Source organism: Nannobrachium achirus, assembly GCF_963921795.1.
Source record: "Nannobrachium achirus genome assembly, chromosome: 3".
Classification (NCBI taxonomy): domain Eukaryota; kingdom Metazoa; phylum Chordata; class Actinopteri; order Myctophiformes; family Myctophidae; genus Nannobrachium; species Nannobrachium achirus.
Genome location: NC_137812.1, coordinates 29,198,913 through 29,226,032, shown reverse-complemented (window position 1 = coordinate 29,226,032; position 27,120 = coordinate 29,198,913). Strand labels below are relative to the sequence as shown.

The following is a 27,120-nucleotide window of genomic DNA, read 5'->3' as shown; positions in this document are numbered from 1 at the left end:
GTTGTGGTCAAGACAAAACAAGCTTAAGTAACAAAAGCATGAGAACAGATGAAGTCTTCATTGTTGTCAAAACTAGATCAGGTGCTACAGCTACTCTCTCTCTCTCTCTCTCTCTCTCTCTCTCTCTCTCTCTCTCTCTCTCTCTCTCTCTTTCTCTCTCTCTGCTCTCTGTTTCTATTTGAGTGTCTTTCTTCCTTGTTATTGCCTGTCCTTAACCAGTGTGACCACAGACACACTGCTCAATGTGTTCTTGGCCATCGCTGTGGACAATCTGGCCAACGCTCAGGAGCTCACTAAGGTACAGTAAGCTAAGTCAGGGGTTCCCAAACTTTTTTTGTTTCAGGGCACCCCATAAATATTGTTTTAATCCGAGGCACCCCTACATTATAATTTTCACTCCCAGCACCTTATATTTATAGCATATCGTCATTGTCGGGTGGAAACCTTGTATGTCCAAAACCGTTCGTTTTGTATTTTATCATCTATAAAATGTACTAAACTAGTGAAAACAGCAGATCTACAAGCACACAACGCCTCGCATCGCGAGGCGTTGTGTGCTTGTAGATCGGCTGTTTTCACTAGTTTTGTGCGACAGAGGTTTCTGCCCGACAGTGACGATATTTTAATGATTATGTTGCGAGGAAAACGTTGAGATAATAGCCATTTTGGTTAGAACTGACTGAAAATAACATTGTACTTCAAGTTTAAAATGATACTAAATATTTTTTCAAGTGTCCAAATTAATTCTAAATACTATCAAATGATCTCGCGGCACCCCTGGACTGCTGTCACGGCACCCCAGGGTGCCCCGTCACCCACTTTGAAAACCCCTGAGCTAAGTAACAGATTTGGACATACAAGGTTTCCACCCGACGACAACGCCATGATATACTACCTGATATTAATGTGTTCTAATAATTCTGTAATTGTACTAAGTAATAATAAATAAGGGGCACGTGGTGCAGTGGTTAGCACTTCGCCTCACAGCTAGAAGGTCCTGGGTTCGATTCCCGCCGGGGGAAGCTGTGGGCGCTGGGGGCGTGTTCCTCCACCCGCGTCATCAGTGCCCACACCCTAGGTGGGGTTGGCGATAGGGCCTTTCTGTGGTGAGTTTGCATGTTCTCCCCGTGTCTCCTTGGGCATAGGCCCTCACACAAAAACATGCAGTAGTCCTGGTTTCTATACTACCTCCCCCTAGCCAGCCGGGTGTTCCCCAATGTCCCCTGGCGCGGCAGGGGGAGAGCGGAAACCAGGACTACAGGTTAGGTAGTCACCGGGTGAGAAAAATGGGTTACAAAAACCGTGGGATAAAAAACATTTAAAAAAGTAATAATAAATAATAAACTTTATTTGTATAGCACTTTTTAAGAACAGTCACAACGTGCTTGGCAGAAAAATCCACAATACAGAAATAGAAACAATACAGTACATCGCAATAACAAGAAATAATGACATGCTGGGGGAGTGCTGGGGGTTGAAAGCAGCTTTGAAAAGGTGAGTTTCCAGAAAGGATTTTAAACAGGGCAGAGATTCAGCGAGCCTTATCTCATCGGGCAAGGCATTCCAAAGCGTCAGGCTCTAAAGTACCGTAATTGCAAAGGCACGTTGTCTCTCACCTTTTGCTTTCAAGCGGCACTTTAGAACGCTCAACAGTGCTTCGTCTGAAGGTCTGAATTTGCGGGGGCGGCACATAAGGGTGGAGTAAATGTGAAATGTAGGAGGGTGCAAGACCAGATCTGGCCTTGTACAGTAGGTGATGAGTAAAATGTTAGACTCAGTTCTGAAAGAAACCAGTGCAAGGAAGCTAGAATGAGTGTTATGTGATCAAAACTTTCTGGAGACAGTTAAAAGCTGCGCAACCGCATTCCACATACGTACACATTTGAAAGGGAGCGAGAGAACCAGTGATGTAAAGTACATTTACTCAAGTATTGCACTTAAGTACACTTTTGAGGATTTTTACTTTACTGGAGTATTTCCAATTTTCAATACTTTTACTACAAAATATTACTACATATCCAAATCTTCTCTCTTCATCTTGTCACCCCCCCCCCCATAGGATGAGGAGGAGCAAGATGCGGCAGCCAATCAGAAGACGGCAATGCAAAAGGCCAAAGAGGTGGCGGAGGTCAGCCCCCTGTCCGCTGCTAACCTTTCTATTGCAGCGTGAGTACAATTGACACAAGCACGCACACACGCACACACACACACACACAAACACACACACACACACACACACACACACACACACACACACACACACACATTTGAATACTTTTATTTGGATCTACAACAACAATTATCATGCCCGACCCAAACATTTTTGAAGAGGGTTTCAAATGATGGCAAAACCAGACGCTGTACAGTATGCAGTATGTTTAACACACAGAATAATATAGAATGCAATGATTATACTCTATCTATATAAAGATATGCGTGCACATGGGCCCACATGGATCTTGCCGGGCCCAGCCTATTCCTAGGTTCTGGTTGTGCCACTGACACACACACACACGCTCGCGCACACGCACACGCACACGCACACACACACACACACACACACACACACACACACACACACACACACACACACACACACACACACAAGAAGAAAGAAAAGAACAGATTGTGTTCTTTGTGGAGTAGATGGCAGAAGGGTGTGTGTGTGTAAAATGTGCTACTGGCAGCAGAAACATAGACAATGGGAGACATCAAAATGATGTTCAGAGCCTTAATGTGCGTTGCTTCCATAGACGGTTTCCTCTGAATCCTCTCGTGTTGCTAGGAGACTATAGTCTCGCGAGCCAGACGGTTGACAGACTCACACAATAAAATAAAAAAAGGTTTCGGCCTAAACCCTCTGTGCAATGGAAGCTTACTGTGAGCTTATAGATCGGCTATTTTTGGAGAACTATAAAATAGGCTATAGGGTTAAAGTGGTTACACTGATTGTGATGCTATATTAACCACTTAATTTCCCGGGGAACACCTTCAAGGTCCCCAGATGACAGTGAAGTGACAATTTAAGGTGACCATGCCTATGTGTGCAAGTTCAGATCAGCTGGTCAACCACCCTAAATTACCCCACTGAGGAGAGCAACGCAGATCAGATGGACTGACAGACAGGAGGTCTCTTAAATTAACAGTAGGAATAGTAGGATATCGTCGTTGTCGGGTGAAAACCTTGTATGTCCAAAACTGTTAGTTTTGCATTTATCATTTTAAAAATGATTTAAACTAGTGAAAACAGCCGATCTACAAGCACACAACGCCTCGCACCGCGAGGCGTTGTGTGCTTGTAGATCTGCTGTTTTCACTACTTTTGTGCGACGGCCTTGTATGATGAAGCAGGGCTTTACTTTGCGAAAGAACGTACACATTTGAAACTTGGAGATACGAGGTTTACACCCGACAATGACGATATCTTTGCTGAAAATAGCCGGCTGAAAGTAGCTCACATCTGCTATTTTTCTGGAAAGGGTTTCCCCCACACTACGGATGCTTGAACGGTGGTTTGAACGGTTAATAGACTCCCGACTCACTCACACGCATGCGTGCGCGTGTGTTCGTATGACTGACTATAGTTAGTTAATTGTCCTCTGACTCCCACCCACTCCAACAACACTCAGACCATCTCCAGATAATGGCTGCTCCTCATACTGTAAGTCCATAATGACTGGCTGCCTCTCCACTAAACATAACAGTTGTTTTGACCCCCCTTGGCCCCAGTTCTGTGAGACAAGACTACTGTGAACGTTACATTTACTCGTGGGTTGACTGTTGGGTCTGGGATAGCAGCACGTCAGTCTATTTTCAGCTCAGGGGTGTCACACGAAATTCTGGGCACTGGGTACAAGGATTCGCTGTGGGCCCCCGTGAATGTTCTTCATAGCGGGAGAGGGGGTTTAACCCATTTAGACTGGGAACGCATTATTACGTAATTATTTTGTGAATGACAGTGGTGCTCAAACTTTTTCATGTGAAGGACCCCCAAAATGATATGTATTTGGCCACGGACCCCCATCTCAAAATATTTAGTTCCAGGGACCCCCAGAAGCAAAATTTGAGTTAAAAATGTTCGCTTAAAAAATACATATATTCAAAGATTTGCACACATTTTCTCGACTTTTCAAAAATAGCAGATCTACAAGCTCACAGCGCGGCACTCGGTGCCGTGCTGTGAGCTTGTATATCTGCTATTTTTCAATAGCTAAAGTATAAAATAATTAAGGCCCCTCCACCTTGAGCCCTAGTAACTCAGTCCCACTCCCCCCCCCCCCTTGTGATGCCCCTGTTTCAGCTATCATGCCATACTGTACTATTTCCAGTGGTGGAAGAGGTACTCTGAATTCCTTACTTGAGTAAAAGTATCAATGCCACAATGTAGAAACACTCTGTTACAAGTAAAAGTCCTGTTTTCAAAATGTTACCTTGAGTAAAAGTATTATACTCCATAATGTACTCCTCTGGAGTCAGTCAGTTCTGAAGAAAAAGGATTGTCATTTTGTATTTTATCTCTTGAAAATAGCAGATCTGCAAGTTCTGCTATTTTCAAATAGACGAAAGCATACAATCGGGCTTAAAGTGGTAAATATACGTTTTGTTTTTAAGAATCTAAATCTAGAAAGTATGTATGGATGTATATACCTGTACAGTACTGTAGTAAAGTAAAGTAAAAATACCTCAAAATTGCGCTCAAGTGCTGTATTTGAGTATACTCTTCAACAGGGGTTCCGGGGACCCCTAGGGGGTCCAGAGAGTTACTACAGGGGGACTGCCAAATCTTTGTTTTTACTTTAACCACTTGAACCCTAGCGTCCCTGTTACGAGGAGAACTTAAATAAACCTAAATAAGCCGATCTACAAGCTCCCAATGCCTTGCGCCACGAGGCGTTGTGAGCTTCAGGCGTAGCGTGGAAAGAGGTTTTGATGTACATTACAGTAGGTGGGGGGAAAAAAGAGCAGATCAAGTACAGAGTGAAAGGTCAAGTTTAATCTGCAACTATGCATTAATACGATCTCTCTCATTACTCTCCCCCCCCTCCCCCCCTCTCCCCTCCCCCTCCTGCCTTGCAGCAAGGAGCAGCAGAAGAACCACGTGAACAACAAGGGCAACAAGTCGGTGTGGGAGCAGCGGACCAGCGAGATCCGCCGGCAGAACCTGATGACCAGCCGCGAGCAGCTGTACAACGAGCTGGAGCAGGAGGACTGGAAGGTGGGAGGGGAGGGTGACGAGGTGAGGAGCCAGCTGCCACAGACATTACCGCACTCATATATGCACATGCAGTGTATCGTTGTTGTCAGGTGGAAACCTTGTATGTCCAAAACCGTTCGTTTCGTATTTATCTTTAAAGACAAGGCTGATGCACACCTCAAAAGTTGGTGACAGGTGCGTAGTACAAAAGTGCATAGATTCAAGAAGGGATCTCTGGTAAAATCAAAGAAGAGGACCGCACACTGTCAAGGACTTGCAAAAAAGAAAAGAAAGGTAGCTTTATTTTGACGTTTCGATTATTTGGACCGTCATCAGACACATTGTCCGTCCTGGTGAAGGTCCAAATGACAGAAATGTTGAAATAAAGCTACTTTTCTTTTCTTTTTTGCATGTCCTTGACAGTGTGCGGGCCTCTTCTTTGATTTTATCAGAGATCCCTTCTTGTATTTATCATTTTAAAAAGGATTTAAGCTGATGTAAATAGCTGCTCTAAAAGGACACACCATGCCTCGCGTCGCGAGGCGTTGTGTGCTTGTAGATCTGCTATTTTCACTTTACTTTACAAAAAAACATACAATTTGCTGCTGAGCCGAAACCCCCTATTTGTATTTGTGTGTTTTTTCGTATATTAACACAGTAATTGATCATACTATAGCATCATTCAAATTAGCAGATCCTCAATCTCTAAACGTAGCGTGGAGCAACACTTTTTTTGCGTTGTTTTTTAGCTTGTAGATCTACTTTTGAATTTGAATCGTGAAAAGGAGCCATTTTTGACATACAAGGTTTCCACTATGCAGTCTACTCCTGATATATGGAAAAGACAAAAAATAAATAATAAAAAAGGGACATCAAGATTTCTACATATTTACACATAGCATATCCATCCAAACATAGCCTATACCATACATGGGCAACTGGCGGCCCGGGGGCCACATGCGGCCCCCACCTTCACATAATGCGGCCCTTAGCAGGTTAATATTGATTAATTTAATTAGGTTAATATAGTGGCCCTCTCCATCATCAAAGTTGCCCACCCCTGGCCTATACGTTTAGAAATAAGGTGCATGAGTGAGTGTAGCAGCTGGTATGTACTGTTCTGAGAGAGACATTGGTGCAAGAAGAGTATCAGTGCGTTGTACGTGAGATTACGGTGAAAAGTATCGCTAAGTGTCAAGTTCAACCACATTGTTCACAAAAGGTTGCTTTACTGGTATAATTCACAGGTATGTCCATAATAAGGAAAGCAAAAGTGCAAGGCCAGCCTGATGACTGATAAAAAAAAAAGCCTGATAAAAGCTCTCAAAATGGGGCCAGGGACCCCCAGGAGTCTTTGAGGGGGTTCCAGGGGGTCCCCAGCAAAATGTGCTAATATAACATCAAAATCTGTTAAACCTCTTTAACAGTGACTATTTAATTTAATTTAATTTAATTTAATTTAATTTTATTTTATTTTATTTTATTTTATTTTATTTTATTTTATTTTATTTTACAATATGGGTGTCTCTGGCACCAAATCATTTCTGATGGGTGTCCAGTGTCACAGACAAATACATATTTACTTTGGGTGGTCCAAGAACCGCTGTCCTTAAGTGATTTGATTTCGGGGGCGCAGTACGCAATCCCTTTAAGTATTTATATTGTGCTCGTGTGGCTGCTACAGCATATGGAAGGGCTTGGAGCCGATGCGTGCTAGGGAGTGATGCATTATTTAAAGTGGGGCATGCAGAGAAATCCAGAGCTTGTTCCCAAAGAGGGAGAGTGGACTCAGAACTGGACCAGGGTGAAGGGCAGCACACTTCAAAGCAGTTCACAACACCATGCACCAGTGGTATAAAGTAACTAAGTACATACTTAAGCACTGGTAGACAGGGAGAGTCAGGGCTTTACGCTGCCTTTTCTAGGAAAGAACGAAGTATTCTAGACCAGTGTGTTTCAAAGTACACTTTCACAGTTACAAGTTTTTCACTGGGTCCGTATAGGACAGAACTATTTGAAATAGGGGTCCATGCCATATTATGTAAATTTAGGTGTCCATGAAATGAAGAAGTTTGAAAACCCCTGGTGTAGACTAGACTTGGAAACACAGTGACATCCTCGTTGTTGATCAGTGTTGATCTATCTCTGAGATTGTACAAATAATCACAGTAATTCCATCACAAATTACATTTCACTTTAAAAAAAAGTTTGGTCATGTTATCGTCTAATTAGGCTTTGGGTAACACCCAGGACAGTTTTTGAATTGCTTGATTCACTATTTAGATATTTGGCCTGCTCACGTATTTGGATTGTGTCAGGAGTCACCAAGAAAGAATACCGGTGTTTTCATTGAATCTGTCATGATTAATATGGAGTTTGATGGGGGCAAATATCAAATAGCTAAATGCTGAATCATGCAATTCAAAAACTGTCCTGGGTGTTCCCAAAAGCCTGATTACACTGTAAAATGACAGAAAGTTTTTTTGAAGGTGAAATATCCCTTCGAGTAGGTCAAAGCTTGGTATGGACTGCAGAAGTGCATACTGTGTAACCTTTATCAAGAATTTAGACATACAGTACGTGTTATCACTGGAGACATGTTTTGTTTGTTTTTCTGTCTTAAAATACATATCTTAAATTATTTAAAAGTGGTGACTTATAAGGTTTAATAATACAAATGCACTGTATAACCTTATGTCTGAAGTAGTAACTCACAACATCTGCTTTCTTTTGTGTGCTTTTATGAAGTTTTAATGAATCTTAATTAACTTGTGAAGTAACAGCTTGAAAAAACACTGACCTTTTGTTTTCTTCAAAGTTGCTGTAGCTATTTATACACGTCTCCAGTGAATGCTTTGAATTATGAGCTAAAGGCAAAGTGCACGCTTTTGATTTGGCAGCCAACCCCTTCATCCCACGGTTCACTGCTTGTAAACTCACAATTTAGGACTATCAACTCCATGCAAATCAACAACCTTTTTATGAACAACATCATTCCTAAATTGCTCAGCTAACATTAAAACTACATCTGATCTGAACATGGGTTCAATTACCATGAAAACATACAGGATCCACAATTCCTACAATCTTCCATGGCAAGTGTTATACCCGAGACCCAGGTCTCCCCTGTGGAAAGCCAGCATCTTAACCTCTAGGTCAGGGGTCTTCAACAGGGGGTCCTCAGAGTTACTACAGGGGGGCCGTCAAATCTTTGTGATAGGATCATTCTTTTAAAACAACTTGAACCCTTACATCCCTATTCTGAAGAGAACTTTAGCTCACAATGCGTCACAACGCATTGTGAGCTCGTAGTTTGGCTATTTTCAAATGGCTGAAATGTATAGGGTTGAAGTGGTTAATGTATGTTTTGTAATAATAATCAATTTACAAAGTAACTAGTAGCTTAAGTTGTCAAATACATATAGTAGTACAATATTTACCTCTGAGTTGTAGTGGAGTAGAAGTAAAATGTTACTGTAAATTGGAAATACTCAAGTAACAGATGTGCCATTTCGAAACTTCACATATCCTGCCATTTGCACTGCCGTCTCCCCTCTTCCCCTCTTCACTGCAAAAATAAGCTCTGTTCTAGATAACAATTAGAAAAGCAAAACAGTAAAAGAAACCAGTGAAAACAATGCATTTGCAGGACATTTTCAGGAAAAGAGCAATAAATACTGACAATACTACCAATACCTCAAAATCGTACTTACAGTAAGCACAGCACTTAAGTAAACGCAACCGGTCACATTCCGCCGCTGCCCCCTGCCTGTAGGTGCCGTTCCAGCGGAACTCGCGAGCGGAGCTGACCCACCTGGACCGGCCGCTGGTGGTCAAGCCGCAGGACAACCGCAACAACAACACCAACAAGACCCGGCCCGGAGAGCCCAGCCTGGAGCAGGAGTACCAGCGGCAGGACCTGGGCGTCTGCCGGCGCTCGGCCACACACAGCCACCACCACCACCACCACCTCTACCACCACCACCATCACCACCAGAGGACCGGCACAGAACAAGGTCGCTGTTGTTGCAGTTAAAGAATCATTTGATTTCCTTCTTGACTTCATGTTTTTCAGTAGTTTATAGTTTGAATTGTTTTTTAATTTTTTTTTTTTTTGTGTGTGGGGTTTGTTGGTTTAGTTTAATTTTTGAGCTGTTCTTTTTAACTTTTTGCTGCTATTATGATGTCACCCTTTGCCACTCTCTGATTGGCATTGGGCATACACTGCCCCGTGGCTCGTGATTGGCTACGGGCGTAAACGCAAAAAGACAGAAAGACAGACAGGACTTCAGGAATTTATAATATAACCTTTGATTCTGAGAAATCTGCTAAACAAAGGTTATTTCTAATGTAGTATATCATATAATTCAATATTTAGTGTTCAGCACTTTGGGCAATTTTATTGTTGTAAATGTGCTCTATAAATAAAATTTGATTTGATTTGATTTGATTTGATATGATATTCAGATATTTTTTTCACAAAATCAAAGGATTTATTGTCATAATTCACCAGGATCCCGGATGCCTTGATTCTAGGCTTAAAATAATTTATACTGTATAAATATTTTGGTAAATCTAAATGTTTTAGTGTGACAAGTAAACCACGCCCACCGCTATGTCCTATTCAGATTGGACAAAATGACATGTTATTCATTCAAAGGAAGTGATACTGTAGTGCCACTTGAACTAAAATGATAATAATAACCCTGGTCCATCAGAACCCGGGGACACGGAGACCGGAGACGGCGAGCGTGCGTCGGAGGAGGCTGACATGGGTCACGGCAGGAGCTGCATGTCTCTGGGCCACACAGAGGAGGGGAGCACCGCTGAGGGCCAGCTGGGACACAGGTCAGGACCAAACTCCAACATGTACAGTATCATCATCGCAATCATCGCAATGTCAACATGCGCAGTATACATATCGCGTGTATATATATATAGATATATATGTATAAAGGATGTTTTTTGGAGTGGTGGGGGGGATTAGAAATAATTGTTTTAAAGGGAGCAGTTAGAAACCGTATTGCTAAGTTGGTGGTATATCGTTGTTGTCGGGCAGAAACCTCTTATCTTCATATTTTAACTTTTTAACTTTTTTCCCGTAAATTAACGCCCTACTCGATCAAACTACAGCATCACACAAAAGTATCAAAAGTAGCAGATCTGACGCGTTTTGAGCTGGTCAACTTCAAAGCCTAAAAGCCAAACAGAAATGTTAGTTTTATTCTTATGTTCCGGTGTTCAAGACAAAAACGCAATTATTTGCGCGACTGTTAACCGCCGTGTCAAATTTCATCATCGTGACAGCCCTAATCACATCACCATCGCAACGTTCAACAACGCTACGGCATAATAATGGCACGTTTTTCCCTTAACGTCACGCAGCCCCAGACACAGAGGACACAGGGGACACCGTGGCCACCGCAGCTCCAGGGAAGGAGGCAGGCAGACGCGCAGCGTCTCTCCCAGAGCGCACAGTGAGGGAGGAGGAGGGGCCGGGGGCGACGGAGGAAGCAAGGAGCACCGGAGGAGCCGGCAGCACCGGAGCAGGGGTGGCGAGGAGGGCAGGAGACGCAGGTCCTCCCGGGGGGCGGCGACGGCCGTGGCGGCGGAGGGAGACGGCGGCGAGAACAAGACGGAGGAGACGGGAGGAGGAGAGGGAAGCCGCAAGCCCCGGCGCCACCGCCACTCCAACCACCAGCACCGCAACAGGAAGTGAGTGTGTTCGCGCGTGTGTGTGCGTGTGTCCAGGGACGTGCAGAGATTGTTAGAGAGGCAGGGGCTGACATTTCTAAAAGGGCCTTTTGGTGGGAATATCAAAAATAACAGACCTCCAAGCTCACAACACGTTGTGAGCTTGGAGGTCGGCTATTTTCGGTGCTCGATACCACACCGAACTAAGCATAATCTTACAATAAATGCGAGAAGTCTCTGCGTGCTTGCGTGCGTAAAGTCAATACTGGAGATTTCTACACAGCGAGGGCAATTCTTTCAACATAAGCTGCTGCATTCAAGTCCAGGAGAGTTTGGACAAGGCAATTCTCTGGAATGCTGCCTTCAGGTATAGAGACACACGGATGCCTACAAATTCACGCCCACAATTGAGACAGCGGCCCCACTTCAGGTAAGGGAGAACGGTGTACTGCAAGCCAGCCCATAGAAAGTCATTGCAATTCAACTGTGGTTAGCCTAATATTAAAATAATCCTACATGAACTGAAGACTATATTGATTTAAAAAATAAATATATGTTTCCAGATGTATGGACCTGGCTTTGTCAACATATCATCTTGTTTTCTAAATACATGATGTGTGTCACTTTTAATTTGCCACTTGAATGGATTACCCATAATATTAACAGAGAAGAGGGGAGACGGCAGACAGAGAACCTGTCGCTTTTTAGTGACATCACTGTCTTTACCTCTGTGCGTTTATGAGCGCCGACTTTGAAGATCCCGACTTTTTCAACTACAAAGTGAATTCTCCAGGTTAGTATTAATCCAAAAATAACCTGCAAGACTCCGTTTGGAAGAAGCGAGATGCGATAATTCTCCAAACATAAATAGCCTAATTATACATGAGAGACAAGCGTATCTGGGTATTGAAAACCTCAAGGGATGCGTCCATGACGTGTGTACCATGCGACCACTTAAACTTAAGATTTCCAATGCTAGCACTTTTGACTCACAGATGAAGTATATTAAAGTAGATTGTAGGTAGTGTATCAAGATGACAGATATGCCACTTTAAAAAGGCCAAATTAAACACATGGGATTGGCAGCTGCAGTACACCGTTCTCCCTTACCCAAAGTGGGGCCGCTGTCACAATAGGGGGGCGTGAATTTGTAGGAGTCCGTGTGTCTCTATGGCATAGGAAGGGGGAATTTGTGTTTCTTTCACCATAGTAAAAACTGCATTCATGGTCTCGAGAGAGAGGGCACTTTTTACAGACGGATAAAAGGGCAGGGGCTCAAGCCCCCTTTGATGTCTATGTGTGCACGTGCCTGTGTCGGTGTCTGTGTCCCTCCTACCCAATGCAGTTTGTCAACCTTCAGCGCCAAGTGTCCCATCCCTCCACGACATGTCCTCTTCCATCACTCTCCTCCTGACTTTTATTTCGTCTCCCAATCACCATTTTTCTTTTATCTCCCTTCATCCGTCTCCCCATCATCTGTCCATTTCATTCCTTCTTCTCTTCTTTATCTTCCATTCTTTTTTCCTCTCAAACACGCACGCACACGCGCACGCACGTGAATCCTTCCTCCCCTTTTCTTATGTGTGTTGTTCATGTCCGTTTGACCAAAGATAACAGAATATAGTAAATACAGTATACTGTATAAGTTTAGTGTCTGAGAGGCTACATCTCATCAAATGGTGGTCCGCGGCTATAAAATGCAGAACAAATAATGGACCATGGATATGAAAAGGGTTTGAAAACCACTGCTTTTAATCCACCACGGTCCTGGTTGTGTCCAACCCATCCAGGGAGCACCACGGCAGCGGGCCGTGCCTGTCCAACCCATCCAGGGAGCACCACGGCAGCGGGCCGTGCCTGTCCAACCCATCCAGGGAGCACCACGGCAGCGGGCCGTGCCTGTCCACCACGCGGCCCATCCAGCAGCACAACGAGGATCTGGACAACCTGCGCAACAACAGCAAGCTGCTGGGGGGGCTGCCGCCCCGGCCCGACCACATCAACAACCTGCTGAACCGCTGCGACGCCGAGGCGCTCCTCTACAGCATGGACAGCCTGATCCTCACCAGCATGGTGGCCAAGCCAGAGTACACGGCCGTGGACATGCCCCCCGTCTACCCCTACCCCTCCACCAACGCCATCCTGCAGGGTGAGAGCGCATGGCATGGCACGACCGTGTAGACGGATGCCAGGTTCAGCCTTTGACCCGGCATCCTATAGTGCAGGGGTCTTCAACGTTTTCAGGCCAAGGACCCCTTAGTTGAGAGAGAGATGAAGCAGGGACCCGCACAACCTGTTCATAGATCCCATATAGTTTCATTGTTTGACAGCACGATCAGCAGTGTATTTTGGATTCATATCAATTTGTGTTTTCAGATATTTAACCACTTGAACCGTTAATACTTAAAACACTTGACCTATCACTCTGTACTTAGTCTGCTCTTTTTCCCCTCTACACCAAAGCTCTTTGCCAAAAATAGCTGATCTACAAGCTCACAACGCCTCACAGCACAAGGCGTTGTGAGCTTGTAGATCTGCTATTTTTGGCAAAAGTTCTCAGAATGTGGATGCTAGGGTTCAAGTGGTTAATGAAAAAGGAGGGAAAAAAAGATTTGGAGGACCCCCTGTAGTAACTCTGAGGACCCCTTAGGGGTCCCGGACCCCCTGTTGAAGACCCCTGCTATTGTGTGTTTTCAATGTACCGGTACAGATTGTTAGTTTATTAGACCAGTAGTTCTCAAACTTTCAAATGTCAAGGTCTCCCCTTAACTCTGACAGTGTACAAATGGACACTGTTAGAGTTACAGACTTGTATGGGTCAATTTAGACCCCCCCTAAAGGAACCCACAGAGTCCCTGGAATCCACTTTGAGAACCACTGTATTAGACTATGGTACTTGTCTGACTTTATTCTTCCATCCATCTTTCCAGATAAACTTTATTTTGCCGCGCTAATCACAGTTTTGGTGTCACACACTTGGGCCCGGCTTCATTGGGAATCGTGTGCTTGCATTTTTCTAAGAGATACGTTATATAGTTCAATTTATATTAATTTATTCGTAAATACATTTTCTCCATTGACTTGAATGGGGAAAATGCAAAAATGTAACTTTTCCCAAATATGGAGATGACCGACATCATAGATGTCTGACGTCATAGACCACAATGAGACAGATACTGTATATGTCCATATATGGGCATTCCAAGATATGGGCTTAATATCGATGACCTGGGGGAGAGGAATAGGGGCACCCCTACTTCCCGTGGTAATGGCCACACCATTATTATTTTCGTCCGTGCCCTACCTACCTTATCCCTAAACATCTTTGCCATCAAACGTCTTTGAATATTTCAAATAACTGAACTACAAGCTCACACCGTGTCCATGTAGTTGCAAAATAGTAAAAAAAAAAGGCAATGACGTTTAGGGATATAGCTCTGTTTCTTGTTTACAATCGTGCAGAACTTGTAGAACAAGCAAATCATTGCCAGCAACAACCAATCTTCTTTGTCTTTCTATTTTTCTATTTGTTTGTCTCTGCCCTCTCTCTCTTTATCTCTATCTCAGTAAACAAAAATGCTAACACAGACCAGAAGAAGAACGAGGAGAAGAAAGAGGAGGAGGAGGAAGATGATGGGGGTGGAGACGGACCCAAACCCATGCCTCCGTTCAGCTCCTGTTTCATCATGTCCACCACCAACCCGTGAGTCAGGCTGGCTGTGTGCGTGTGTGACAGAGAGAATCTGACTACGGTCACAAGTGTAATTTACAATTTACAATTTAGGCATTTACCAGACGTTCTTAATCCAGAGCGACATACAATGAGCAAGGTAATACATCAATACATCAGCATCAATACATCAAATGCACAGAAATAGTAATCTCAGAAAAACACAGGTAGACCAAGCTAAAGTAAAAACTTAAAATGCTATCTATAGTAAATGACATGTACACTATGGTCATTGAGGGTACGCAAGTGCTACGGTAAGTGCTATGGGCTAAGGTGGAGTCTGAAAATGTGAGTCTTCAGACACAATGGAAGCTATATTAGGGAGTGAGTCTGCAGTTCTAAGGCACTAGCCTAAAGAGGCATTCCCCCCTGGTCAGGGGAAATGGTAGGTTTTTGGTCATCAATGGTGAAGTTGTTCTGAATCGTTTTGGTTTCATTCAAATGCGTGCCTGGGTTTATTAGTGTTTTTGTGGTCTTGTGTAATTGTGTTTGCGCGTGTGTGTGTGTGTGTGCTTCTGTGTGTGTGTGTGCGTGTGCGTGTGCGTGCGTTTGAGTCTAGGTTTCGGAAGTGCTGTCACTACATCCTGACTCTGAAGTACTTTGAGTTCAGCATCCTGTCAGTCATCGCCATGAGCAGCATAGCGCTGGCTGCTGAGGACCCTGTCTGGCCCGAGTCTCCACGGAACAATGTGAGAGCAACCAGACAGACAGCGCTCTGTGTGTGTGTGTGTGTGTGTGTGTGTGTGTGTGTGTGTGTGTGTGTGTGTGTGTGTGTGTGTGTGTGTGTGTGTGTGTGTGTGTGTGTGTGTGTGTGTGTGTGTGTGTGTGTGTGTGTGTGGACAGCCAGATATACCTGTACGCTTGCCTGTCTGTCTGTCTGTCTGTCTGTCTCTCTCTCTCTCCCTCTCTCCCCTATCTATCTCATCTGTGTGTGTACATTCCTTTCCTCTCTCTGTTCCCTTCAGGTTGTCACTCTCTCTCTTTCTCTATTTCGCTTTGACTTGCCTCTATCAGTCTCTCTCTCTCTTTGTGTGCCTCTCTCTGTCTGTTTCTCTCTGATTGTCTCTCTCTATGTGTATCTGTTAGGGGTGTAACGATACATTTTAACAGCGATACGATACGCATCACGATACATGATTGACGATACGATACATGGATGGTTCATTCATGGTGATACGATACGATTTGATTCAATGATTTAAAATCGATATAGTAACTATTTAGCAAAGAAATGAAATCTGTGTGAAACGTGTCAGTAGTGCATGTGGAAAAATCTATTATTATGGTTATAAATAAGTTAACACTATGATTTTGTAGCAAATACATGGACATTATATTTCAACACATATGGACAAACCAGACCAAGAGTAGCTATATGGAATGGGAAAGTAATTAAACCCCTCTTTTTCATTTTCCTTCTTAAAATAGCTAAATACACGGCACAAATACTTGTTTCCATACAATCAATTATTTGCACTGCAAAACGATTCAATACCGATTATCTACATTTTAAACAATACCGATATGATACAAAGCCAAAACGGTACGATATATGCTTTTGCATATTGATATAGTAGATCATTGCAAATTAAAATAGATTTTTCGATTCAGTTACTATATCGTTTCACCCCTAGTATCTGTGTGTCTGTCTCTGTGTGTCTATCTCTCTCTCTCTCTCTCTCTCTCTATCTCTCTCTCTCTCTCTCTCTCTCTCTCTCTCTCTCTCTCTGCATAATGATAATTACATCCCTTGGTGCTGCATTGCTCTGCAGGTGCTGCGCTACTTTGACTATGTATTCACGGGTGTCTTCACATTTGAAATGCTGATCAAGGTAACAAACGAAAACATCAGTGTGTGTGTTTGTGTGTGTGTGTGTGTGTGTGTGTGCGCGTGTGTGTGTGTGTGTGTCCGTGTGTGTGTGTGTGTGTGTGTGTGTGTTGGTAAATGTGGTTTAACGGGACAATTGGCCTGAATACACACCACACTAACAGGACATTTTGGATTAGCAGGACAGGACTGGTGTCCTGCTAATTCATGGACAATTCTGAAATAGCAGAAGTGTTTCTATTGGTCTAGAGAGCCCAAATCCACCTTTTTTTTTTATGTCCTGTTAATACACATACACCCGACTTTTTTGTGTCTGAACAGCGCCCCCATAGGTTGTGTAATGCTACTGCATGTTCATACACAAGCTCATGAATATTCACACACAGTGTATGTTTTGAAGCACCTGATTGGCTGGGTGTCAGAGTCCTGTTAATGCACATACATGTTTTTATGAACATTTCACTGACATAGCATTTTGGGTGAATAACGTTAGTCATAAACACTCTTCAGGGGTCTGCCATTATAATAGCAACACCACAGGCCCCATGTGGCCCCCAGGGGCCCCTGGCTGCCATAAGCACACCGTTGCTCCGATCCACACTAAACTTGGCACACACACCGTTCAGGGGTCTGCCATTATAATAGCAACACCAAGGGCCCCATGTGGCCCCCAGGGGCCCCTGGCTGCCACAGGCACACCATTGCTCTGATCCACACTAAACTTGATTGTACAAACACCGTTCTGGGGGTCTGCCATTATAATAGCAACACCACAGGCCCCACGTGGCCCCCAGGGGCCCCTGGCTGCCACAGGCATACCGTTGCTCCGATCCACACTAAACTTGGCACAAACACTGTTCAGGGGTCTACCATTATAATAGCAACACAAGGGGCCCAATGTGGCCCCCGGGTGCCCCTGGCTGACACAGGCACACCGTTGCTCCGATCCGCACTAAACTTGATTGCACAAACACCGTTCAGGGGTCGGCCATTATAATAGCAACACAAGGGGCCCAATGTGGCCCCCAGGGGCCCCTGGCTGCCACAGGCATACCATTGCTCCGATCCACACTAAACTTGATTGAACAAACACCGTTCAGGGGTCGGCCATTATAATAGCAACACAAGGGGCCCAATGTGGCTCCCAGGGGCCCCTGGCTGCCACAGGCACACCGTTGCTCCAATCCACACTAAACTTGGCATAAACACTGTTCAGGGGTCTACCATGTTGGTGGTTTGCCACACCATGGGCCTGCAACATGATTTGCATAACATACAGACAATGTTTCTTAATTATACAAATTTAACCAGATATTGCAATTGTTGTATTGTTATTTTGTGTAATAATTAATCAAAACGTCCCAAAAAATCACGTTTATATTAATGTCCATTTTCCAAGTTTGCCAACATTTTAGCTCACTCCAAGGAGGCTATGCATATTTTACAAACCACTCATCCAATCCGTGCATGTGACGTCAATAAATGACCGTCCGCCCTGAAAAGAAAACCCCAAAGCACCACTGGTAGCAGCTCTGCACAGTCATATATGCTGATCAGCGTAGCTCCTATATACAGTATCACATGACCACATCATGACCATGACATCATGTACAGTACATATGAGTTTAAGTTAACTCCGACATACAGGAGTAGGCAGGCACCCAGGCACCATTTTTACCCTTGGGTAAAAATGCTAATTAAGTTCAAGCCTACAGATCATTTTGGTCACTTTATCATCTAATCAGGCTTTTATGAACACCCTGAACAGTTTTTAATATTTATATATTTGATGTAAATGTTATCTTTCCCCCCAGGCTCAGGGCCTCTCCACATACACACCCATTGTAACTTCAAACTTCATTAAAAACACACACTATTTTTTTCTGGTGACTCATACTACCCTCCTAATACGTGAGCAGGCCGTGTTTTCTCAATAACCCTTTTCATTTATTTTTAATAATTCTTTGGGAAAATTTGAAAAATTAAAATTATTACAAATAAATGAAAAATTGTATCGAAAAAAAACATGGCCTGCTCATGTATTAGGAGGGTAGTATGAGTCACCAGAAAAAAATATAATGGAGTTTGAAGTTACAATGGGTGTGTGTGGGGAGAGGCCCTGAGCCTGGGGAGGCAGACCCATGCAAGGCAGAGTTTTTTTAAATGGAATATCCCTTTAAATCCTGATACTGATTCTAGAATTATTCCTCTACACAGTATTACACAGTATAGGCAAAATTCTTGTGTTACGAATTGTGTGTACATCTTGTAGATCAGTGACTTCACTAGCCTTCAGATACAGTATATGACACCAAAGTAGCTTACTACAATTCTAAGGTCAAATTATTCTAAATAAGCTTGTGACCTTGACCTTTTATCACTGAACTGTACTGTCTGTACTGTACTGTCTGTACTTTTACTGTACTGTAAAAACAGTGCAGTAAAAGTTTGTTTATCGGTGATGACACTGATTGACAAATTGTAGCATTCCCTGTGGGATCATAAAGCACCAAATAGAGTGTCTCGTTTGGCTTGAATAAAGCATAGCCTTATTAGCCTACTACCAAGGTTGTCCCGAATATGCCATTTCCTCATATGTGACACAATGTTACTATAGTCCGGCCAGTTTGTGCAGTATTTTGATGGAATCGCGCACTTTTTTGCCTGAAATGCTCGGACTACAATCAGTCTAACCTGCTTGATTCCTCCAGACTCAAATCTAATCCTCATCTCCTTGCTTGAGGGAGCAGGGATTTAAAGTTCCTTGAAGTACACAAGTTCCTTGAAGTACACAATAAAGAGGAGCTCAAGTAGGACACAACGCACGTGAGGATAAAGAATTTGCAACTATATTGCTTTTATCGCCTGAAGAGGTTCGGAGTCTAGGCTACTGCATCCTCAGGCTGGACTACAATAGCTCCATTGAGAGTGTTCTGTCACACCTGGATTCGCCCACGAGAATTATTAAAGTTATATCACTGGATTGATCCAGACAGACAAACAGTCTTTTAATTATATAAAAGAAAATAATGTGTGAATTAAATCAAACAAGCCACCTGTCCTGTTCTCTGATTGGCTGTAGCACGTCTCTACTCTCAGTGCTGTCACAACCCATGTTAGGCTTTTAGGTTATAGGACGGCAAAAGGATCATCTGGGCTAGCATGTTGCATTGTGAACCGGGCTTAAGAAATCTGTTATACAATCCGGGATGAGGTGCGTGTGTGCGCGTGTGCGTGGGTGCATCCGGCAGTGGTAGGTCACGTCAGACAGTGGGTAGGTAGGAGTCTATGGCATCTCAGTGATGTCATGATGACTCAGACATGCAACAAATCGGTCATATATCTGCACAAAAAGGGGTAAATTGCCCCCATTGATTACGGAAGGGTACTTTAGAAATCTGAAGATACCCTTACACTTAAACCTTATGCTGTATGTTTACTGTTCAGAGAGAAAGCAATGGTGCACAGTCATTTAGATAATCATCTGGGGACCCCCTCCCCAAAATAATTCCCTGACCCAGAGGTTGAGAACCACTGCTTTAACTAACCAGAACAAAAAAATAAGCCATGTGCATAGATTACACAGATTATGAGTTCCATTTGGTTCCATTTGTATATAGTCACTAGTAAGACTACCCTAAGCATAAAGTAACACGTAGGATTTACTTTCACACATATTCACAGTATTTAAAGCCTTGCCTTGTACAGACTGCATACAAACAAACCAACTGACTGTGGGGGGAGGGGCAGCTTCTCACTCACACAGTTTTGAGTGAGTGCAGTGAGGGAGATGGGGGATGGGGGATGGGCAGGCAGCACAGGTGAATTTGATCAGTGGCTGATTGCATTGCAAGCTAGTAATCAGCAAGTGGGCTACAGTGGAAAGAATGAGTGAAAGGGTTTCCCTGCACAAGGTGAAATCTTTGAAAAGAGTGGAGGAGAGCTTAACTCAAATTGGTTAACAATCGGCAGACAAACAGGCAGGCAGGCAGGCAGGCAGGCAGGCAGGCAGATAGACAGACAGACAGACAGACAGACAGACAGACAGACAGACAGACAGACAGACAGACAGATAATGTTAATTTAACCTTGCATCATGAGACTTAGTGTTCATTTGGTTCCATTTGTACTGTCAGAGCAGTGTAGATGTTGTTGACTAAAACTATGACGAAAAGTATTTGTCGATTGCATTTCTTTCACTGACAAAAACTAAATAAAAACTAAGCTGTGATGACTAAAACTAAGACTAATTATATTGACAATTTCGTCAACAAAATCAAAACTAGACTAAAACGTTAGGGAGGGACTAGTGGAGTAGAGAGTCATTTTATGTTTGGTTGTTCTCAAGTGTTGCGTGCTGAAAATAGCAGATCTACAAGCTCACAACGTGTCGCGCAACGCGTTGTGAGCTTGTAGATCTGCTATTTTCAGCACACAACCAAGTGTAAAATCACTCATTACGATGCCATCAAGGCCTGCCAAATTACATTTTAGTTGACTAAATGAACTGTAGATTTAGTCGCCTAAAAATGTATGATATTTAGTCGACTAAAATTAGACTAAAACTAAAACTCTTCAGGTCACTAAATTATGACTAAAATTAAATGACATTTTATTCAAAACTAAATCAAAATTTGTTGTCAAAAACAACAGTGTCAGAGTCCCTGGGCCTGAACAGTGGTTCTCAAAGTGGATTCCAACCTGGAATTCACTTTGAGAACCACTGTGTGAACAGAATATGAACATTTTTACATAACAGCATGGTAGCAATATCAGAATAATGATAGTTGACAAAGTAACCATCTTGGTGGTGCCGGTGGTGATAACATTAATATCCAAAGAAAACATTTGCCTTGTCATGTCATGGCATGTTCAGGGACATCATGAGCATTTAGCAATACAAAAGATTTGCATTCATTCAACCTTTATTTAATTTCTCGAAAAGATCAATTGAGGGAGATCCTCATTTACTACTTTATTGAAAATAGATGTTTTGATTTATGTAAATGTGGGGGTTTCTGGACTAACGCTGGTATTAAACATAATTCTGGAAAAAGTAGCCTATTTATACATTTGCAGGCAACTGAATAATGGGGATGCAGTAACGCACTGTAGCTTATGAGATACTGCAAATCAATTATCAAATTATAATTGCCATAATTATTCCTTGCAGCTACAAAAAGGATGTCATACAACATGTAACTCAACATTAAAGTAGGGCTGGGTGATAAATCTCAGACCTGACTTTCTTTTTTTTTTTAAGATTAGTTTTTTGGGCTTTTTATGCCTTTATTTGTTAGGATAGTAGACAGACAGGAAATGGGGAGAGAGATGGGGAATGACATGTGGCAAAGGTCGTCCGGATCGGGAATCGAACCGGCGACCTGCATACCTAGACTTGTGGATCTGCTATATTTTAAAGATTCACTTAATTTTTCTTCCTGTGCATTTACCCGCTGGAAAAAACAATGTCATTGCTTAATTGCAGTGCACTTAAAACTGACCCAAAAACAACAAATGTATCGATAATTTATACCTACAATCGACAGGCTGCAGACTAAGGCAGATTTTGGTTTCGGAAAATGATTTGAAAAATGCTCCCTTCAAATGGCTGGGTAGCTATAATCACTGTAGCAGGTCCCCCAGCAGCAACGTTTCACCATGGCCGTAATAATGTAATATAAATGTTTTTGATATTAATTTGCCTATATACCAGTAAGACTCCCTAATCGGGTCACATTTATGATCGGCTACTTTTGACTATTTTCCCATATTTTTTTCCCAGGGGGTCCGTGGGGAGCCCTGGCGGTGGCTGGGCCCCTGGGTACCCCCTGGGTGCTGGCCCCGTCTCTCCCGGTCGATGGGGGGCCAAGGTACGGGCTTTTTAGCGGGTTATGGGAGCCAACTTTGGGTGGAAGTGTTTTGCTACGCTGTCGTCCAATCCTCACAGTTAGGGAGAGGGCTTTGCGACAGATCAATCATGCAGTAATCATGCAGATCTACAAGCTCGCAGCACGAAGCATTGTGAGCTTGTAGATCGTCTATTTTTTGGCAAAGAGATTTGGTAGAGAGTGAAAAACTACTGTATCAAGTACATATATTATGTACCTTTTACCAATTATAGAGGGTTTAAATAGTACTGGATATGCAGCTCGGCAAATAAAAGGTGAATTGATCCCAGTGTATGACAGAGGATGATATCACGATAAATTAAATCTCCACAATATGATTATTGTGAGTGTTTTTTATCACGATAAACGATAATATCGTATATTGTCCCATCCCTACGGTCTGAGGTGCTTTGGCGGTCTTCCCCGAATTTTGTCTGATTACAGCGGGGCAGGGCTACATTCCTGTGTCCTACAAAAAATAAATGTTGAACCTTGTTCATGATTGGTGTGTTTTTCAGCTATAGTTTTTGGTCTTATAACCCTTCCAGTAAATCTCTTATGAAAATCTCTAAAGAAGTCAAGAATAACAGACGAGCTGTAAAGTTAACTTCACAAAGCTTAAGTCTATTGACCCCTCAGTCTCCCCCTTCGACCAAGATGGATGAAAATGCTAGTTTGTTCACTGCAGAACTTTATTAACAGTAGCTCAACATTGAAGATGTTGAAATCACATCTCTCAGCCTGTTCTCAGGCCTGCTAAGTCACACACAGTAGTCATATTGCATTGAATTGTAGTTTACCATCTCAGTGGCACCAACAACACTTAGTTAGTGAGCTTTGTATCGATGTCATTCCAGTCCTGCATGTTTACTGGCTTATATTCCACTTGTATGGTTGATCCTGAGGGCAAGTCAGGTGTTGAAACAGTAACACACCACTGTAGGCAAGAGACATTGACCGAAGTGCTGTACATGGTGCATAAATGACAAACAGGCCTACCAGTAAGACTCCCTAATCGGGAGATAAGCGACCGTCAGGTCACATGTATACACAAAGACGGATGTAACTGGCATTGGTTCCTAGTTGTGTGGACAATGTATAGTTTTGGTTGGCTCAGAGAATGTGGGGTGTACCGATTTTCGTGATTTTAGGGCAAAATTTGTAGGAGCAGTGTCAAAAAATGTGTTTGAAAAAATCGGCCTGATGGGGGTGCTATATGGGACAGATCCATGTTGATGACATGAGTGTAGACATACTGTGTAGCGATTTGCGCAGGAAAATTAAGGAACATTAAAAGCCAGCGAAAAAACAAATGTGTCTTAGGAAGAGATTTAAAAACATCAATAGAATGCCTTGTTTGTGTTTAGCAATGTCACATTTAATCACATTTGACCCTTAAATACCCTGCAGTGACATATTTTCATGTGTTTAATTGCAGCTGTCCTGTTAATGTAGTTAGTCCTGTTAATTCACATGGGCGGAGCTTAGAACCTAATTATCTAATGTCCTCCTAATGTAGGATTTTGTCAGATTGTTAAAACTTGAGTTGTGTTGAGTTTATTCAACTTTTGAAGTGAAATATGTGTTCTATGGCTCAAAATAGATTTTTTGACATGCTCCACATATTAGTAAAGCAAGTGGAAAGTGGTGTCCTGCTAATGTTGTAAACCGCAGGTTTGAGCTAAAGGGTCCTGCTAAACCACATCTACCAGTATAGGTGTGTGTGTGTGTGTGTGTGTGTGTGTGTGTGTGTGTGTGTGTGTGTGTGTGTGTGTGTGTGTGTGTGTGTGTGTGTGTGTGTGTGTGTGTGTGTGTGTGTCTGTGTGTGTATGGGGCTGTGTGCATGTGTCTGTGTGCATGTGTGTGTAGCTATGTGTGTATGTACAGTGAATTTCTAAAGCAGGGGTAGGCAACCTTAGGCACAGGTGCCAACATTGGCACAGGGGAGGGTGATGACTGGCACTCTATTTGAAAATCAATTCAATTAAGTCACCTAATTTGCAGCAAATTACATCCTGCACATACTTCTACATTAATTAAAATCTGAACTTTGACTGGAGAGGGAGTCGGGGAGAGGTGGCTCCAGGGGTGGGCTAGAGGACGCTTAGCACCCCCTAAGCCCCCTCACCCCAAAAACCCAATTGTGATTCAAAATATTTAAGGAATAATTACTTAACATTTATATGAATATGTGAAAGACAATTGACTGACTTCTACGTAAACCATACTATAAAATCATACTCTTTTATGCTGGAAAGCATCTTCAGCCTCACAAAAACCCTATCCGATCACCTACAGTCCTTGAATTTGGACCTGGCATCTGCCAACGATCTAGTCTGTTCAGTTATCCATACCCAAAGTGAAACTATCTCGTTTGTCATATTAGAACTATTCATTATTGTTTGTTGCCCCCCCAGTAACAACACTGTCGGGGAGATATGTGGGTTATTGCTCTAATGAGTCTAATGATCTTTATAACAATGTCCTGACAATCAAAATATGTCAGAATTTTGACACGGCACACTGATTATCTAGAAAATAAAAACATGGCACTTAATTTCAAAAAGGTTGCTGACCCCTGTTCTAAGGATAATAAGTGTGTGTGCGTGTATGTGTGTGTGTATGTGCGCGCATGCGTGCGTGCGTGCGTGCGTGCGTGCGTTAGTGATTTTTAGTATTCGAATTATTCAACCTCAAAGTATTCAAATAGTCGAATATTCGACAGGACTGGCCAAACTGTCAAATATTAAGTAAGCAAGAGGCGAACATTGTGAAAATAGCCGATCTACATGCTCACAACGCCTCGCGTTGCGAGGTGTTGTGAGCATGTAGATCTGCTATTATCACAATATTTATCTGCGGAACCGAGTTACATTAAATGTAATACCTACAATTCCAAGTGCTTGTCTGGGTGGGGGTCCCCTGTTCAAATATGTTTATTTTGGGGGTCACGGCCTAAAAAGAACCCCTGGTACAGAGCATTAACAAATTCATCCACCAGGGGCATTGACAACTCATTCTTATGACTTCCTATCTAGCCAAGTTTTATAAACTATATATTTTTTAAAGATAAAAAAAAGAAGCAAATATTCGACAACGTCGAATAGTGACTTTGATATTCGAATATTCGAATATTTGGTGAATGCCCTAGTGTGTGTGTGTGTGTGTGTGTGTGTGTGTGTGTGTGTGTGTGAGTGTGTGTGTGTGTGTGTGTGTGTGTGTGTGTGTGTGTGTGTGTGTGTGTGTGTGTGTGTGTGTGTGTGTGTGTGTGTGTGTGTGTGTGTGTGTGTGTGTGTGTGTGTGTGTGTGTGTGTGTGTGTGTGAGCGAGCGAGCGTGCGTGCGTGCGTGCGTGCGTGTGAGTGTGCGTGTGTGTCTCTGACGGTGTTCTCTGTGTTGGCAGATGGTGGTGCTGGGGCTCTTCCTGCACCAGGGCTCCTACTTCCGTGACCTGTGGAACATCCTGGACTTTATAGTGGTTAGCGGTGCTCTGGTGGCCTTCGCCTTCACGTAAGTCCCCCTCCCACCACCACCACCCTCCTCCACCCACCACCACACCCTGCACCTCCATCCCATACATCTTACAGAAAGACCTCCAACCTCCTCTACTACATCTACTAAATCTACTACTACTTTTTCTTGTCTTCTTAATATTATTCACTCAATGTGGAATAATATGAAAATAAGGGCTATGTTAAGTTATGTTTTTTAACATATAGTTTTCTTCTACTTCTTCCTAAATCAGAATGTCTGTAAACAAACGTGTAGAGCAGTATTTCTGTGTAGAATGTCTATGGATATCTGCACTATTTAGAACCCAAAAATATTTCTAATAGTCAGTAACAATTTCACAAGTGTCCTGTTACTGCTACAATTTAAAGCTTATAAGCGTATTATTAAGGGTTATCTACCTGAAAAAAGAAGAAAAAAAGAAAGAAAAACAACATTTTGGCTGTGGAGATGATAATGATACATGATAATTTGGTATTTTCTTTTCTGCTACTTCTTCTTCTTCTCCTTCTTTCTTCTTATATTTCTTATTCTACTACTACATTCTTCTACCACTTCTTCTACTCCCAGTCCCTTTATCCTTTTTTTCCTTTTTCCTCTTCTTGTCCTTCTTCTTCTGCGTCTTTTACGTCTTCTTCTACGTCTTGTTCATGGCCTCAAATTGGTGCATGGAGAGGAGAGCGTAATGCGCCTCTGTCCGTCTCACTGTATTCACGCGGCGTGTCCTCCTTCCTTCTTGTTTTCACCTCAACCCTGTCTAATGTTTCTCCTTTGGTCTCTCCGTCTGTCTCTCTGTCTGTCTCTCTGTCTGCCTTCTCCGCTGTGTTTTCGTCTCTAACCCCTCGCTGACACTCTCTCTCGCGTCTCCTCTCTGTTCTGTCACCTTCATAGCGGTCTCTTCGTCTTCTCCCCTTCCTCTCTCCTCTGACGCGTCCTTTCTCTCCTTCATCTGTCTTCTCCGTCATTTTCTTATTCTCGCACAACGTGTCTGAATGTCTCTCTCTCTCTCTCTCTCCCCTGTTACGGTACGTCATGAATAACTTTCCCATTGATGTCCAGCTCACCTATCAGCAGGTCTTTCTCTTCATTGTCACATGACATCAGACTCATAGAACCATATCCCTCTACATATACACTCCAACCATTCATCCCTCACCCATGAATTCCACCTCCCCTCCAATAACCCACCCTGAAATCCCTCTCCAAGACCGAACATGTCGCCCTCTCTCCCTCCGATACCCCCACCTGTGTGGGGGTATCCCCCAAAAAACGGTG

The 27,120-nt window shown here is 43.0% G+C and overlaps 1 protein-coding gene across 1 annotated transcript in view; it reads left to right on the top strand.

Moving 5' to 3' along the window:
* Positions 1–27,120, top strand: part of cacna1ab (calcium channel, voltage-dependent, P/Q type, alpha 1A subunit, b) — a gene marked incomplete at both ends in the record, with an annotated part of 204,523 nt that overhangs the window by 106,172 nt on the left and 71,231 nt on the right. Inside the window, 11 exons of the mRNA XM_080722505.1 lie at positions 231–298; positions 2,060–2,166; positions 5,077–5,236; positions 8,970–9,210; positions 9,913–10,042; positions 10,580–10,909; positions 12,679–13,037; positions 14,456–14,591; positions 15,178–15,307; positions 16,391–16,450; positions 25,739–25,845. Coding sequence (XP_080578631.1) covers positions 231–298; positions 2,060–2,166; positions 5,077–5,236; positions 8,970–9,210; positions 9,913–10,042; positions 10,580–10,909; positions 12,679–13,037; positions 14,456–14,591; positions 15,178–15,307; positions 16,391–16,450; positions 25,739–25,845 — 1,828 coding nt within the window. The remainder of the gene's footprint in view (positions 1–230; positions 299–2,059; positions 2,167–5,076; positions 5,237–8,969; positions 9,211–9,912; positions 10,043–10,579; positions 10,910–12,678; positions 13,038–14,455; positions 14,592–15,177; positions 15,308–16,390; positions 16,451–25,738; positions 25,846–27,120) is intronic.